Source organism: Colias eurytheme, chromosome 22, assembly GCF_061535395.1.
Source record: "Colias eurytheme isolate Ceu_HAF_F1 chromosome 22, ilColEury1 Martin Lab GWU primary, whole genome shotgun sequence".
Lineage (NCBI taxonomy): Eukaryota > Metazoa > Arthropoda > Insecta > Lepidoptera > Pieridae > Colias > Colias eurytheme.
Genome location: NC_143001.1, coordinates 969,427 through 984,844, shown reverse-complemented (window position 1 = coordinate 984,844; position 15,418 = coordinate 969,427). Strand labels below are relative to the sequence as shown.

General features: G+C 32.1%; 1 protein-coding gene across 1 annotated transcript in view; it reads left to right on the top strand.

The window, feature by feature from the left end:
• Positions 1 to 13,835, top strand: part of LOC149898527 (protein madd-4-like) — a 270,605-nt gene extending 256,770 nt beyond the window's left edge. The window contains exons 21-32 of the mRNA XM_090115042.1: positions 346 to 528; positions 798 to 950; positions 2,353 to 2,531; positions 3,386 to 3,489; positions 3,889 to 3,995; positions 6,309 to 6,401; positions 6,627 to 6,886; positions 7,144 to 7,252; positions 7,541 to 7,697; positions 8,061 to 8,206; positions 12,712 to 12,874; positions 13,293 to 13,835. Coding sequence (XP_089971168.1) covers positions 346 to 528; positions 798 to 950; positions 2,353 to 2,531; positions 3,386 to 3,489; positions 3,889 to 3,995; positions 6,309 to 6,401; positions 6,627 to 6,886; positions 7,144 to 7,252; positions 7,541 to 7,697; positions 8,061 to 8,206; positions 12,712 to 12,874; positions 13,293 to 13,399 — 1,761 coding nt within the window. The 3' untranslated portion in view covers positions 13,400 to 13,835. The remainder of the gene's footprint in view (positions 1 to 345; positions 529 to 797; positions 951 to 2,352; positions 2,532 to 3,385; positions 3,490 to 3,888; positions 3,996 to 6,308; positions 6,402 to 6,626; positions 6,887 to 7,143; positions 7,253 to 7,540; positions 7,698 to 8,060; positions 8,207 to 12,711; positions 12,875 to 13,292) is intronic.
• Positions 13,836 to 15,418: the final 1,583 nt, after the last annotated feature.

Genomic DNA, 15,418 nt, shown 5'->3' with positions numbered 1-15,418 from the left:
ATGTCGTGCACATTTCACAGGGTGGTTTTAAGATTAAAAAATGCATATGTAATAGAATTCTGTTTTACGCACCTTTTTTTTGTTTAAAATGTCTGAATTATTCTTATTCCATAGAATTTCAATTCAGACGTTATCATCTATTTTATATAATTGATATAACAGCCTTACAAATGAATAAAAAATATCATCATATCAGAATAACAATATTTTTTACATAACTTTCACCACTTCTTTTAATTGTATTGTTAGTTAGTTTGTAAGTTGGCTTTATAGCACTAACCACGGTCTTATGCCAATCATACAAAGATTAATCAATCAGCTCTAATATACCTAATTTCTCACCAGGTGATATGTAAACAAGTGATGGCCCAATCCCACGTGGTGGAACGGCCGCCATCACAATGCAATTCACCACGACCAGCGTCCACCAAGTCTTGTAACAGCAGACCATGTCTTTTGGATACGTCTGCACCAGAAATATCACTGGCTAATTCATCGTATATACAACATGATCCAAAGAAGAAAAAGGTATTTGATACACTAATTATTTCGAGACTGTTAAGCGAAACCTAAATTGATATTGTTAAACGAAAGCTAAATTGAAATTTGTATCTAAAATGAAAATTGATAATATTTTACCGATGTACTTGTTTACCAGAACATTTTTTCGTATTTTGATTTAAATTATTTTTAGGTAAAATTTTAAATGTTGAATTGTATTTATATTATTGATAGAAATCAACGTGTATTATATTCATAAGAATATTTCAATAAAGCCGAAAAAAATATTTATACAGGTAACTGTGAAAGTCGGCGGGTCTGCAACAATATTCTATGGCACACAAGTGAAGATAAAATGTCCAGTGAAAGGGTACAATAGAACGAAAATCCAATGGGCAAAGGATAGTCAGATAATTTCTAAGTCGAAGAAATATAAAATATCGAAAAAGGTAAGGTTTCAGCATTAGATGATTATTTGTTTGTAAAATAGAATAACTTACACGATTTGTATTGTGTAATCACATTCATCTTAACATTAAAACACGCAAATTATATTTTTGAATACAAATCGGTTTATTCAAAGCGTTTCGTTTAACCTTTAAACTAAAGAACAGTCTCAATTCTGTACCTGCAACTTCGTTATTATTCAAATTGAAGACAATTTATAAAGTTATTTCAGTCGCAAATATTTTAGTAGACCAATCTCTATAGAACAATTCGGTACAGACAGTCATTACAAGTTGTTAAGTCTGTTTCCACTCCAGGAGTAGTAAATTTTTAATTCAACACAATTTCCTTATTAAATTGCAAACTTCGGAATTTAAATTTATTCAACTCGCACAATTAGTTTCTCTGTTTTCGCCAACTATTGCCTTAAAGTAAACAGCAGGACGCAGTTGTTCATCTCATAAATAAACAAAGCATTCGAACAAGTTCACTCCACTTTACGACAGTGCTCCGAGGATTTGTATAATATTTCAAAATAAAGCAAGTGGAAAATATTTATCAAGTACTCTTTTACGGTTGTACAGAATACTTACATTATTAAATATCTTAACGCTACTTTTTATATTAGCGATGAGCGCGCAGGTGTCTCTAAGGGATCATAATTAGGTCCTTAATTGCTTTTACGTGTTATTAATATAGCTAATATCTAGACGAGCATTTTCTTAATTAACTTACTACAGTAATAAATGTAGAGTTTTCTGTACTCCGCACGAATGAATTTCTATTACAGTATAAAAGATCGTCCTGGATTTGTACTGAGAAAATGACCATGTGTCTTAATATAAATAGAAAACGATTTCTTGACATAAACACATTTCACGACATAAGATAAAAATAATGTTTCTAATTCTCTGAAAATACGAGTATTAAAAATTATCAATATTTATTTTTTGGTAGCGATCATATTATATATGTGTATTTTCCACGGAACTCCATGTAGCGTTTCATAATGATGATAAAAAAATACGAAACTTCGTCATTCTAAGACTTCCGAAGAAGTCTATTTATAAATCTATCCCGCTACTTAACCGAAGTCCTCTATAATTAAACAATATTAATAACAATAATAAAATAATAAATCATTTATTTCCTCAAAAAAAAAACTTATAACTATATTAACAAAATTTGCACGTAAACATAAACCAAGAGGACTGGTGTCTGCGATAGGCCGTAGCCTGTAGTGCAGATCGCCAGGCACTCCCCAAATCGAACCGCTTAATTTAGAGAATTTAATTATGTATGAGAAAAAATAAACTAAGAAAAATAAAATAAAAATAACGAATTAAACAATATATAACCCTACGTAAATACAATTGATCAACTTTATCCCTAATTATTCCCTAGGGAGCGCTCCGCATAACATCTCTATCCCTACGTGACCATGGTGTCTATACCTGCGTGGCTGGAAGGTCCAGCGCCAATCTGACCTTGCTGGTGAAGCCGAGACCTGGAGAGTTTCCATCCAGTGAAGAGATCGAGAGGCACAAGGCTTTGGATGAACCGTCTTCGCCGTTGCAGGATCGGTAAGTAAAACTGCAATGAAAGAAAAATGTTGTATATATACATAGGTAATCTGTATATGATATATATGATGATATATGACATATATTTCTAAATATTTTTTTAATAGACTAAAAATACCGTAAAATATAAGTTGACCTCAATTCCAGTAAAACAAGAACCATTTCTAATTTTCTAGCTATTCATTGAATAAACTTCGATTATTTTCCTCTTATCTATAACTCTATTAACCAATAACAGTCTTCTAAACGAACACAGCAATACCAAATTCACAAAACCATTTAACTAAAATATGAAGCAACTAAAGCATTAAAATCTGTTGTGTAGAAGTGACCGATCAAGGAAGATGGCCGCTATAAAATTTTATTATACAAGCAACTGAGAAAACAGCACGCTAGGGCTTAGAAAATGTCATGGAAATTCAGCTCTGCGTTCTGCAGTGCGTTAATAATAAACTATATTGTTAGAAATGTTTTGTTCTAAAAATATATAGTCTCTAACCTTATTCCATTTTTTATTAGAAAGGTGTCTCCCGTGTCATTTATATTGTACACAACACTACAGGTCTAGTTCTGACAATTTGAAGATGGATCGGCGGTTTGTTATTATTTAACGCAAAACCTTAATTAATTACATAGGATAGGTTTTATCCGAGAAATCCCACGAGAACGGGAACTATGCGGGTTTTTCTTTGAAAACGTGGGTGAAGCCGCAGGCGGAAAGCTAGTCTAATCTAAACTATCAACAAATTATATCGTGATTTGACTTTTCCAACAAAGTAAAAAGACATTCATTGTGACCCGTGTTTTAGCAGTAAAATGATATAAAATTTTAAAGACAAATTATTTTCTTACAGAGCGGACGGTAGATACAGAGCAATGATTGGAGGCAGATCGGATGATCAGTCCCACGAGCAGAGACCTGGTGATCAGAAAAAAAACTATAAGGGTAAACAGAAAGGTAATAAACTGTTAAATTTACGTTTAATTATATAAAGCAAAATTATTTTAATAAAAAGAAAACTATTACAGACATTAAAAAATAAGCTTTTGAAATAATCACCTTGACTACTAAAGATATTAGAATTAAGTATTAGGTATAATCTGAACAGAGGTTATAACAGCATACCTATAGTAAATAGTTTTATTCATGAAAATGAGAAATTTATTCATTACAATAAAAAATAATAATTTGGAGAGTGCTGTAAGTATCGTGTCAAAATGTTGAACTCCAACGTTAATATTTTGTAGCAGACAAACGAACTGAACATTTTAAAACACAAAATATATATTATATGTTATTATATATTTTTATTGTGTTCTCATACATAAATAAATGCATTTAAAACACATTTACCAGGTAAAGTGGACAAAGTCCGCGACGCTTTATACGGCAGTGGGACCACTAGTACAAAACCGGCGCCCAGCTTCAACTCGCAAGCGAGAGACATCTATGATGAGAATGAGGTAATTATTATACATTAAATTATTGAGATAAAAGTCTAGTTGTATGTGAAAAATTTCATCAAAATCGGACCAGCTCTTTTTGATTTATAAACAGCCAAACATACAAGTTTCGCGTTTTTGTGTTAATGCAGCCTTTACCGTATAAAAAATATTAAAGTTTATTCTTGTATCTAGTATTTATAGAATTTATTATACACAATGTTCTTTCAATAAGTACATTATTAATATATAAATAAATATATTTATATATAATATTTTACATATTAAATATAAATATATTTATCACCTAATGCATCATTAAAATATAGACGACAATTTAATGAAATACGGGCTCATTGAAATATTCTAGTTCATTAATTCCATAAATTAATTGCGATTTTCTTATCAAAAATACAAAATACGGTATTTACGTAAACACCTTTACCGGAACAAAAGGAACAAACGAACAAATCTTAAGAAAGTTGTTTAATTATTCGATTTTTATTGTTGCCATGGCAACGAAAAAACAATATTCAATTTCCAATTAGAGTAGGAACACAAACATTTTCAAAGACCGAGGAACAACAAGCTTGCTCCCACGACTATGTCGTGTTAAAAAAGCTTTTGTGTAAAAGCCCTCGTAATCGTCTATTATATATACCTATATGCAATAATATCCACACCTATTCCAAATTAATCAACAGAAAACCATCAAAATAGCTCCATAATTTAAAATCAAACTTAACTGAGTAGAAAATACCCAATCTAGCTCCCATAATTTAAAAAGCCCAAATATTAAACTTCTGAACAATAAAACAAACTTTAAGTCCTTCCTCACCCAAGTGTACAATAACATTCAATAATAATAACTTAAGGCGCGGGACATATACAAGCGGCGCGGCGCGCTGCCGGCGTGCATCGGGTGCGCTATTGGCATTTTGAATGAAATAATTTTGGAAAGGCGCAACCTTGGCACAACCGTGGCGTGCCGTCTCGACGCCTGTCCAAAATTCTTTCATACAAAATGTATAAGAAGGACGTGGTGCAAAACAGATTCAAGAGGTGCGCTTATGGCACGCCCGCGCCCGCGCCGCTTGTGTTTGACCCGCGCCTTACAGGCGTAATAAAAGCATCTATAAATTTTATTGCCACTTTAACGATGGAACTTAGATAACTAATCATTATGGGTCATCTAAAAGTTTACTTCAACTTCGCTAAATTTGAATACTGTTTTTACTATGTAATTCTGGTGTCATCGTGTAGTTAAAACTTAATTTACGTCACTCGTCCATAAAATAAATATAATAGGAAAGACTATAAGTAGTAAGTAGTATTGTATTTCCGTATGCATAATATTGAAAGATATTGGCGGTAGTCGGTAATAAAAGAAACAAAAACTAGTATTATTTTCGTCTATCTCTGTTTATTTCGATTAATGCTTGAAACAGTCAGATCAATTCTGAACAGCTAAACATATATATAATTTATAAGAAACGTTTTAGATAACTTATAAAGGACCTTAATGTGTTTGAAAACCTTTACTTCTCTTATCATAATCGGGTTAAGTCCTCTTAACCCGATTATGTCGCAAATGTCGTAAAACATTAAAAACGCTGTTAAAACCACAACGAGCTTTTGCTCTTTTTCTATTTAAAAATAGGGAAAATCCCATATAATCTTTTCCCATAATAATTATCTCTCTTCCTTAATTACTGTAATTAAAAAGGAGTGTTTAATATCTTAGATACTCGTATTGGGCAATAAAATAGGATTGTCTTTATTACCAAGGGAGATAATGTGAATTAACTGAAGAAGTACCAACTAATTAGTTTAATTAGTATTGATTTTATAATAGTAAAGTGGAGGAACGGATTAATTTAAGCTATTGATAAAACTTTTGGTTCACATTGTTCCTTAAACAGTAAAAATAACTAGAAGGATTTGTTAAACGATACATAAACATACAACAAAATTAACTTTGGTTTAACCAAAAATTCGTCTTGATAATTTATGCCTCTGTGGCATATGTCATATTATATTCATGGAAAATCTAAATTACCAGAATTTTTTGATCCAATGTAACCTTCGATTCACTAAACTTTATAAAAATATGAATAACGCATTTTCGTATGCTTATTACATTGATAAGTAATAAGAAATATTTTAATAAAACCATCCTTTGAAACGAACTTTTTACATAAATGCAGGCAATTACATAAATGCAATTTATACATAAGAGCGTAATAATAAATCCACTAGTCTCCCCTATTCTATAGTATGCTTTTAACGTTGGCAATAACCATAAACAATTTTCGCACGCCGCTTTGGATTAAGGAGAGTGCTATATCATCTCAGATGCTACCACCCAATAGAAATGGAGGCTCCCGTCTATTGCCGTGCCTACATTACCTTATAATGCAAATACAGGTGAGGAGTTACCAGAATAGAGCATGGCTCAACGGTTTTTAGGACTAACTATGGCATGTTTACTTTTAAATCTGTATAGAACATCACTCATTCGGTGGTTCGTAATAACACGGGTTGCAGCTGAAAATGTGTCTTCTAGTTATAGTAATAAGACTCAAAATTCATCCATCATTAATCTGGATTTAAGTCATTATATAATTGGGCAGTTATAATTGATATGTGCAGATGTTCTGGAATTTTCAGACGTTGGGCAATTCGAGAGGACAGAGAATGGTTGATCCGGTTATAATGTATCAAAACTATGGGACACCGCCTAAATCAGAAGTGATTAATCTAGAGAACAAGCAAATTGTTTTCCCAATGGATGATGATTCCGATATAATAATAGTCAATGAAGATTATAACCGGAATACAATTGAAGAAGGATATGGTAAAACAAAAGCAGATGCTGGAGATTTAGTTGAATCCACGACAGTAACAGAAAAGTAAGTATTTATAAGTGTAAGTATTGTATTAGCATAAATTAGGAAAAATGCAATTCTCAATAGATAGACGAAAGTGCATGAAAATAAAACTAACTAGCCAACATAAATTGCAATAAATCCAACAAACATATTATATTTAGCCTCTAAACATAATTTGAAAGTAGCAGGAAATAGATATGTAAAGATGGATTCTAAACATCGATTTTGTTTTCGACCACTACAAATTACAATGACACTTATTATGGTTTATTTTCTAGAACTACACCAGCAGATGCCCACGAGTATGTGTGGATGACTACAGATTGGTCTCCTTGCAATGCTGCGTGTGGTCAGACCGGTCATGAAGTCCGTGGGGCTGCCTGTCAGGTAATTATTGTTAATGATTACTGATAAAAAGCTGCAGTCAAATGCTTGTACATATTTCAATCAGTCACATAGTAAAAGTCCATCCATTAAATACAAATTTTTATTTGCCAGCACGAAGAGGTTATGTTGATATTATATTATACTTTAAAAAATGTAGACCTAAATGTAATAAGTCTAATAGTAAAATGAAAATTTTGTTACATTTCATCCTTATATAAGTACCTTCAAACAATACTTCTTTCATGCTTTTATAAAAATCCACATAAAATAAATATTCTTCCAACATAGCACAAGATGAACAACAACACAACAACAGTAGAAACAGAAGAATGTCTCAAGAGGATAGCATCACAGCCGACTGTAGTCCGAGAGTGTGTTGGAAAAAATTGCTCTAATTGGAGTACCACACCGTGGTCGCCTGTTAGATGCTTACCGACAGGAACTGGTAAGTATATTTATAAAGTAAAGAAAAAACATTTGTGTTTAAAAATAGATTTATTGTTTTTTCTACAAACTTCCTTAATATATTTGGTCATTTTATCGTGATAAATGAACTTGCATTCAGTACCTAATACCAGTTTTATCAAGATAACGTTGCAAATAGAAAGCAACTGTTGTAATCAAACGTAAATAGATGACGAATTCACTTACACTAATTTTATAAGTATGTAAAACGATTCGCAAAATATGCGAAAGTAAACTTGTCGAACGCTACGTGAAAATTATTTCATAAGGAACATAACCAATCTTTTTGTATTTTTTTAGCCATTAAACTATTATTAATATCGCAATTATTATGTTTATTTAGCAATAACCCGTCGTCGAGTAGAATGCGTAGCTGAAAACGGAACGATACTACCAGAAACTGCGTGTTCCTTCGCATATCGTCCTGAGAAGACGCGCAAAGAAAAACAGAAGTGCAAACCCGTTTGGGTCGTGGGCCCCTGGAGTAAGGTAATTGTGACAAAAAAATAAGCAGAGGGACGTTTTCTCTCCATCCGAATCATCCTCGTACTTCAAGGAATATAATAAAAAAAGAATTAACGAAATCGGTTCAGCCGTTCTCGAGTTATGCGCTTACCAACACATTTTGCGATTCATTTTTATATATTTTACAAAAAGTTTCAGCAAATCATTTAAAATTTAAAGCCATTAAACACATTTCAATGCCGATAAAACTAACAATAGACAAAAGTTTCATTAAATTGAATGTCAAATAGAGGACATTTCATTCGTTGCATTCTACTCTACAAAGTCAATGACACATGCGTCGATAACTTAGAATTTAGATCTAACTTGAAGTTTTTGCAAAGTTATGTTATTGTTTTAAAAAATGTTTTTAGCCTTATTGATGAAAAAATGACTGTTGGGAAATCTAAAGAAAAACTAGCATTTGTTTTAACTAGGCTTTCTTTTGCGCTTTAAAGTTTAAACTAAACATTTGAAATTAGGTATATGTTGTCAAAAATAAATATAACTTATAAAAAGGATCTCATTGTGTTGTTTTTAAAATGCTATTCATTTTAAATTTAATATCATACTAAGCATACTAGAATATTGGGATTTCAATAATGCATTTTTATAATTACAATATTCTGAATTTCTTATTTGTATATTTACATCCCATCAAAAACATCCTGTAAAAAACCCAAGTCTCGCAGCTCAGTCTTTCTACCGTCAAAAGTTGTGAGATCCATGTAATACCAAGTCGGTTAATCTATTTAGTGTCTACTTGAAGGACCTTCTGTCTTAAGTTATTACATAAGTTATTATCATGCCAATATTAAAAATATTTAACGTTTTAAACAAATAGATCGACTTGGACATCGCTTGATTTGATTATTAGTATGTATCACACTACACAGCACGACGGGCCAGCGACCAACAGGAACGAGAGTTTCAATCGCGTGAGGCGCGAGAGACTAAAGAATCTAATATAATATTGTAATATTCATTTTGTTTTCATGCGATGTCCAAGTCGATCTATTTGTTTAAAACGTTAAATATTTTTAATATTGGCATGATAATAACTTATGTAATAACTTAAGACAGAAGGTCCTTCAAGTAGACACTAAATAGATTAACCGACTTGGTATTACATGGATCTCACAACTTTTGACGGTAGAAAGACTGAGCTGCGAGACTTGGGTTTTTTACAGGATGTTTTTGATGGGATCTCACTTCTTTTTGTAGAGCCTTTCTTTTTGATACCTTCTACTTCTAACGAATTTTGTTAAAGGTCTTATGATATTTTCTTATTTTTATATGTAGTCTTCCTCTTTTTCTTTTCCGGTAGGTACTACTTCTTGAGCTTCAGCCACAGTTTTTCTCAAAGCCCACTCCCTGTCTCTATGGGCTTTTCTCGGAGGCTTTGATGTCTCAATTTTTGACAAGCCTGGACGGTAAATACTTCTTAATCTGTTGTATTCACAAATTGATGATTCCTGCGCTTTAATACTTCCAAAGTCGACATTAATGAGATGTAAACCGCCCAGACTTGTAACGTTCTGTTATTTTGGCGTATATTTTGCTTGTCAGTCATAGAGTAAAATAGAGGCCAGTCTGTCTGTAAGGAGGCTAGTCGCGCCAACAATTTATATATAACAGATTTAAATTATAATATATTGTTTTATTAGATTTTCGTACTTCAAGACATGTCACATGTCCAATCATGTGTTTTTCATTACGTCGACCATTTTACAAGTAATAATGTTGTTCAGTTTCATGGGCTAAACACACCCTTACCCACCCTATACCCCCTCCCTTGCCTCATATGGTAGGTACCTATCTACACCTATTAAATTTATAACCACCACCAACCACCAACTGCATAAATAACTTTGTAATCCCATATATTTATATGGGATTACAAAGTTATTGATGCAGTTGGTGTATTTGGAAAACTGGACCGAAATTACAAAATATTTAAGTTTTCCCATGATTAAGACACTAAACTCTATATGTATTCCAAATATGAAGCTTCTAAGTCTGCTAGAAGTGCCTTGGACTTTTGATGATCGGTGAGTCAGTGAGTGACAAAATTTAGAAACTTTAACAAGTTGTCATTCTTAAACTACTGGTTCAAATTGACTGAAATTTTAAATATTCCGTGTTTATACAATTCTGGATTAGTTACTGAAGATTCAGGTTTCTTGCTTTATCCACAACCGAATTATAGGGGGTCGAAAAAGGCCCGAATTGCTTCGAGAAAAGGATGGTACGGCCGTGCCGCTTTTTTTTTGCTCGACTTGGCGGGGGCACTGCCGTGCCCCCAGATACGAATAGTTACTGAAATAAAAATTTAACATATGAAATTTCTTTCAAAAACTTATTTCCATTCATATCCAAAAATAGAAGAGCCAGATTAAAATTTGACAAACTTTTGAGCTATTTGCGGATTTTAGGGAAATGTTTCCATCTGTCCAATTAGTCTCTCTGAGTTGAAGTATATTCTTGAGTGTATTTTTAAACTTATAACATTATAACTGTTTATATCTATAGTAATATTAAAAAGGGGAAAATTTTTAATATACGCAAACGTGATCTAATTCAATCGAGTTCGATTCGACTGAACACTGAATTAGTACTAAATATTGAGAAGTAAGACACGATCGTGCTGTGGTTAAAAATGAAAATAAACTCGATCGAAAATTTCGATATAATTATATCGATATCCAATCGTTCTGCATAATATTATAAAACTCGAATGATTAAATGAAAATCGAAAACAAAATCAAAATTGAATCAATTTCGGTAGAAAGGCTCCTAGACAAAATTTCAAAAATTAAAAAAATATTTCATGAGCAGAATGCCTACCTATATACTTAATTTATGAATGACAAAGGCTAGTATACTTTTATTTAGAGTCGAGACGGCTATTACTGAATATAGAGCAAATACAATCTATTTAGACGTTCAGTTATTTCAGACTATCAATATTAATTCTATTTTTAGCCTATTGATCGAAAGCAGTTTACAAGTTGATAGTTTAAGGCCAGATGAGCATGCTAAAGTTTAATGCTTTAAATAGTTTCTTTTAACCTTATCAATATAACCTTTTTAAGCGTAAAGTTGAAACTATTTTCAGTGTGCGGTTCTTCTTAACACGGAACGTACTTATGAATTGTCTTCATTTTAAATGTTGAAAATATACACATACAAATATTAGGTATATTTATTTATTTTATAGTTTTATTTAGTCCATGAAAATTTGGAATGGTTGTTTTCGTAATTTATACTTTAAAAACAAATATTTTTTAACTCCTGCCATTGTGATGTTAATCAAAGCTTTCTTTTATTTCAAATTTCGTCTACTAACCGACATAACTACCTTAAACAATGATTCATTAAATGCAAAATAACAAGACGCATCTTGCTAATAACAAGAACATTAAAAGAAATGAACCAAAGCGAAAAGTTGGCAACCAACTGCAGAATTAATAGTTCATTTCTAGAAACATAAAGTCACAATTGATTCATACTCTTTGACTTACAATATCTGAATGTTAATTTAACCTTTTGAACAGACCATGCTGAGAATAATTCGGTACCATTGTGTTGTGAATTGTCAAGTCGAATAAATTCATGAAAATATTTGAACAATTTTATTCTTGCACAGCATCGCTCGAATGTAGTTGCGAAATCCTTTACAATGAGAATATTTCGTTTTATCTTTAGTTGGAGTCAAAGACTTTCGCATTAGTAAGATTATAATAAATGACTGTAGTTATGATCTGCTGTTAGGATACGTTTTGTTTTAAGAAACAAAAGCTTATAAGTCCTATATAAGTATTTAGTTTGAAAGTAATAAGGTTATTTTAAAATTCGGTGTAACATAGAAGGTATAGCTGTGCCGTGGTTTTACACGCATTTTTCCGCTCCTGTTGGTCTTAGCGTGATGATATACAGGGTGTCCCACTGTTTGGTATAGTTTTGCATACGCTGAGTACGTAAAAAATACTTATAAAATTCCAGATGCAGTTTTTTTTTCAAATATGTAGATGAATTCTTAAAACTCTATGTGTACACCCCTAACAAGCAACCCGCCCAGCTTTGATACCAGCACGTGAGCTATCGTTTAAGATTATGTTTTCATAGACAAAATGCTCACATTAGCGAACGATACATGCCGGCTGCGCGAAGCTAGAGAAGAAAACATGAATTTTAAGGAAAAAATTAGCAAATATTTTTTGATGTTATTTTGTTGCTTAAGTATTTTTTACGTGATCAGTGTATGCAAAACTACAAGTCCCTTCTCGCTTAGTATACCAATAGTGGGACACCCTGTATATCATCCTTCCTAAGCTCGATAAGTGGGCTTTCTAACACCGAAAGATTTTTTCAAACGGACCAATAGTTCCTGAGATTAGCGCGTTCAAACAAACAAACTCTACAGCTTTATAATATTAAGTATAGATAAAGCGTGTTAAAAAGACAACTAACAAAACATATTCGTCCAGTGTATAGGCGACTGCGGTCAAAAAGGCAGGCAGCACCGGGTGCTACGATGTGTATGGCGGTTCCCGGACATACGGAGACGAGCTAAGCGGGAAAGAGCCGCGGCCCTATGTAACTCTAAGAGACCTGATGTTACTAGGCACTGTGTAACGAATTGTGTTAATGGTATGTGTTCTATTTATTGCTAAGTATTGATTGGAAATAGACTATTAATTAGAGACTAATATACCTGATTTTGATTTCATATTGACGATTTTCCGTTCCATTGTAAGAAAATCATCTGTGTATAATTGATAAGGGAAGTGATTAGTTTATAATATTATGTACATACAAAATTATGAGTAAAGATTCTATGATTCAGCTCAACATTAATAAACTTTGCAATTTGTTTGTTTTTTATGTAACTTTATTTCTACTTTCAATCAATTACGATCCCTAATAATGTGCTTATATTTTAAATCCATTACTTTCCATCCAAGTTTAAAACCACAAAGTAATTTAATTTCACTTCAATTATTTCTACAGTAGCGCACTGTATGGTTTTGTTGGTCTCTAAAAGCTTTGCTATTAATTTAATCAACAGATGGGGTATGCAAAGATACGTCCCGGTACTGTGAAAACGTACGGGCAATGAACATGTGCGCCGTGAGACGCTACAAAGAGCACTGTTGCAAAACATGCGACGATTGACTTTATATACCGAGAACAGACTGTCATTTGTGTAATTCCAAATTCAAAATGTGAGCTCATTTATTGTATTCGATATAGTTTTTAAATTTCCAACATACGTGTGTTTATGGTGAGTATTGCACACCAAAGGCGGCATTATGATATATCATAATAGTCTTTGTGCTGAAAGCGCTTTATTTGGAATTAATAAAATTATAAGCTAAAATTTAACATTATTTTTAAGCTATTACCTGTGTTCAAATTACTCTACTGTCTTTGGTGTACATGCATAATTTATTTACTACTCTAGTATTGTTTATGGCCAGTGTTTGATTAATGGATTAGTTTTTAAAAAGTTTTCCCCGGCAGAATGCCTTTTTAATCTGTCACTTGACTGCAATTAAATTTGACAGATCATTGTATGTTTGCCGTGAATGTTTTTGAGGATTAGTTGGAACGTATTGCACGCCTCATAAGCGAAGCGTTGAGGTGGGTACTACTGTCGCTTCGCGCAAAACATCTGCCCCCCTAGTCAAGTGGCTTTCTGTTAGCGTAGCGTTCAATAGAATAGACTACGAATGTATGGGGGGCTGATTTTTCAAACTTAAAATGTCTTTATGTATCATACATTGCACTTGTAAGATAATACATACACACACATATTAAGAAAAAACACTATTTTTAACGTTCATGATATTTTTGATGTCATTTTTGTTATTTAAACTAGTTAAAAAACAGTTTAAAAAAGTTCTGTCTTGGACGTCCGTGTGTCTGTATGTGCGGATCCTTTTTCTTGTTAACACGATAGCGACCGAAATACTTTACTAATCGAGTCTTTTTTTTTCTCTTACGCTTGAGTATGCTCAGGAATAGAACCCTTTCATTTTTCAGGGTCTGATTCGATGTGGTTTAATTGTTATTAAATAAACAAAAATAATAATTAATAAATATTTATTAAAAAAAATTATGAGGCGTGCACTTTTGGATTTTCCAAATTATTTATATTTATTCTGCCTGGGAGAGCTGTTTGTTAGTTTAAATAAGATCCCCATAATGGATGTGAGCACAAAATACCTTGTAGCTCTAGTTGTGAAGCACGTATGCTGAAGGAATTCTGTGCGGACGCTTTAAAATTTCTTAAAATACAGATAAGATATTTCAAAGAGCAGTGTTGCTATTTTTTCTTTGTGCCCAGTGTCTCGTTACCATAAAGAAGAAATGCAAAAATGTTTCTTCTTTCTGGCAACACTCAACCGATTTCCACATTTATTTTTTATCGTTACTCAGATGGCAACAAACTATTATGCTCTGTTTTTTGAAATATCCTATTATTCAAATGTAAATTGTTCCAAATATAGTTCGATTAATTAAAATATAAGTAGTAAACAAAATATTTAGAAAAAAAATGTTTTGTACTATATACCTATTTAGTATGTAAATATAAGCACTTATGCTACGCTTAGTATTATAATAATATAAATTGCACAAAAGATATAGATATGCAATAAATGTATAGAAAATTTAGAAAATTTGCCAAATCGTAAGCGACGTGTTTGAAAAATACAGTCGCGTTGAGATGTTCTATTAAATATTGTCAATTTAGCAAAGTGTGTGTCGGGCGCGTGAGAGTATAATTAATTATTTAGAGACATGCCGACTCGAAGAAAACTATTTAAATTTTAGAAATTATGTAGGATGATTGTAATGTTTGTTTTACTGTGGTATGTATTGATTTTTACCGAGATTTTTATTGTGTTAACTTACGTATAGGAATTTCAATAAATACCAGTTTTATTTCACTTTAACTTATTACCTACAATAATTTCGTACTATTTTTAATAAACGATGGATACCAATATAGTTTATGATATTTGGTATAAATTTTGAATTAGATGATGAGACAGTCAATTTGCAATATTGATAAATTACGCGATAAGCCAAACATTACAACAAGTCTACGCGATTATATTAGAAAATTATGAAATGTATATTAAAATAATGTATACCTACTAAATGAAGAAAGCAATATAGTCGCTTATG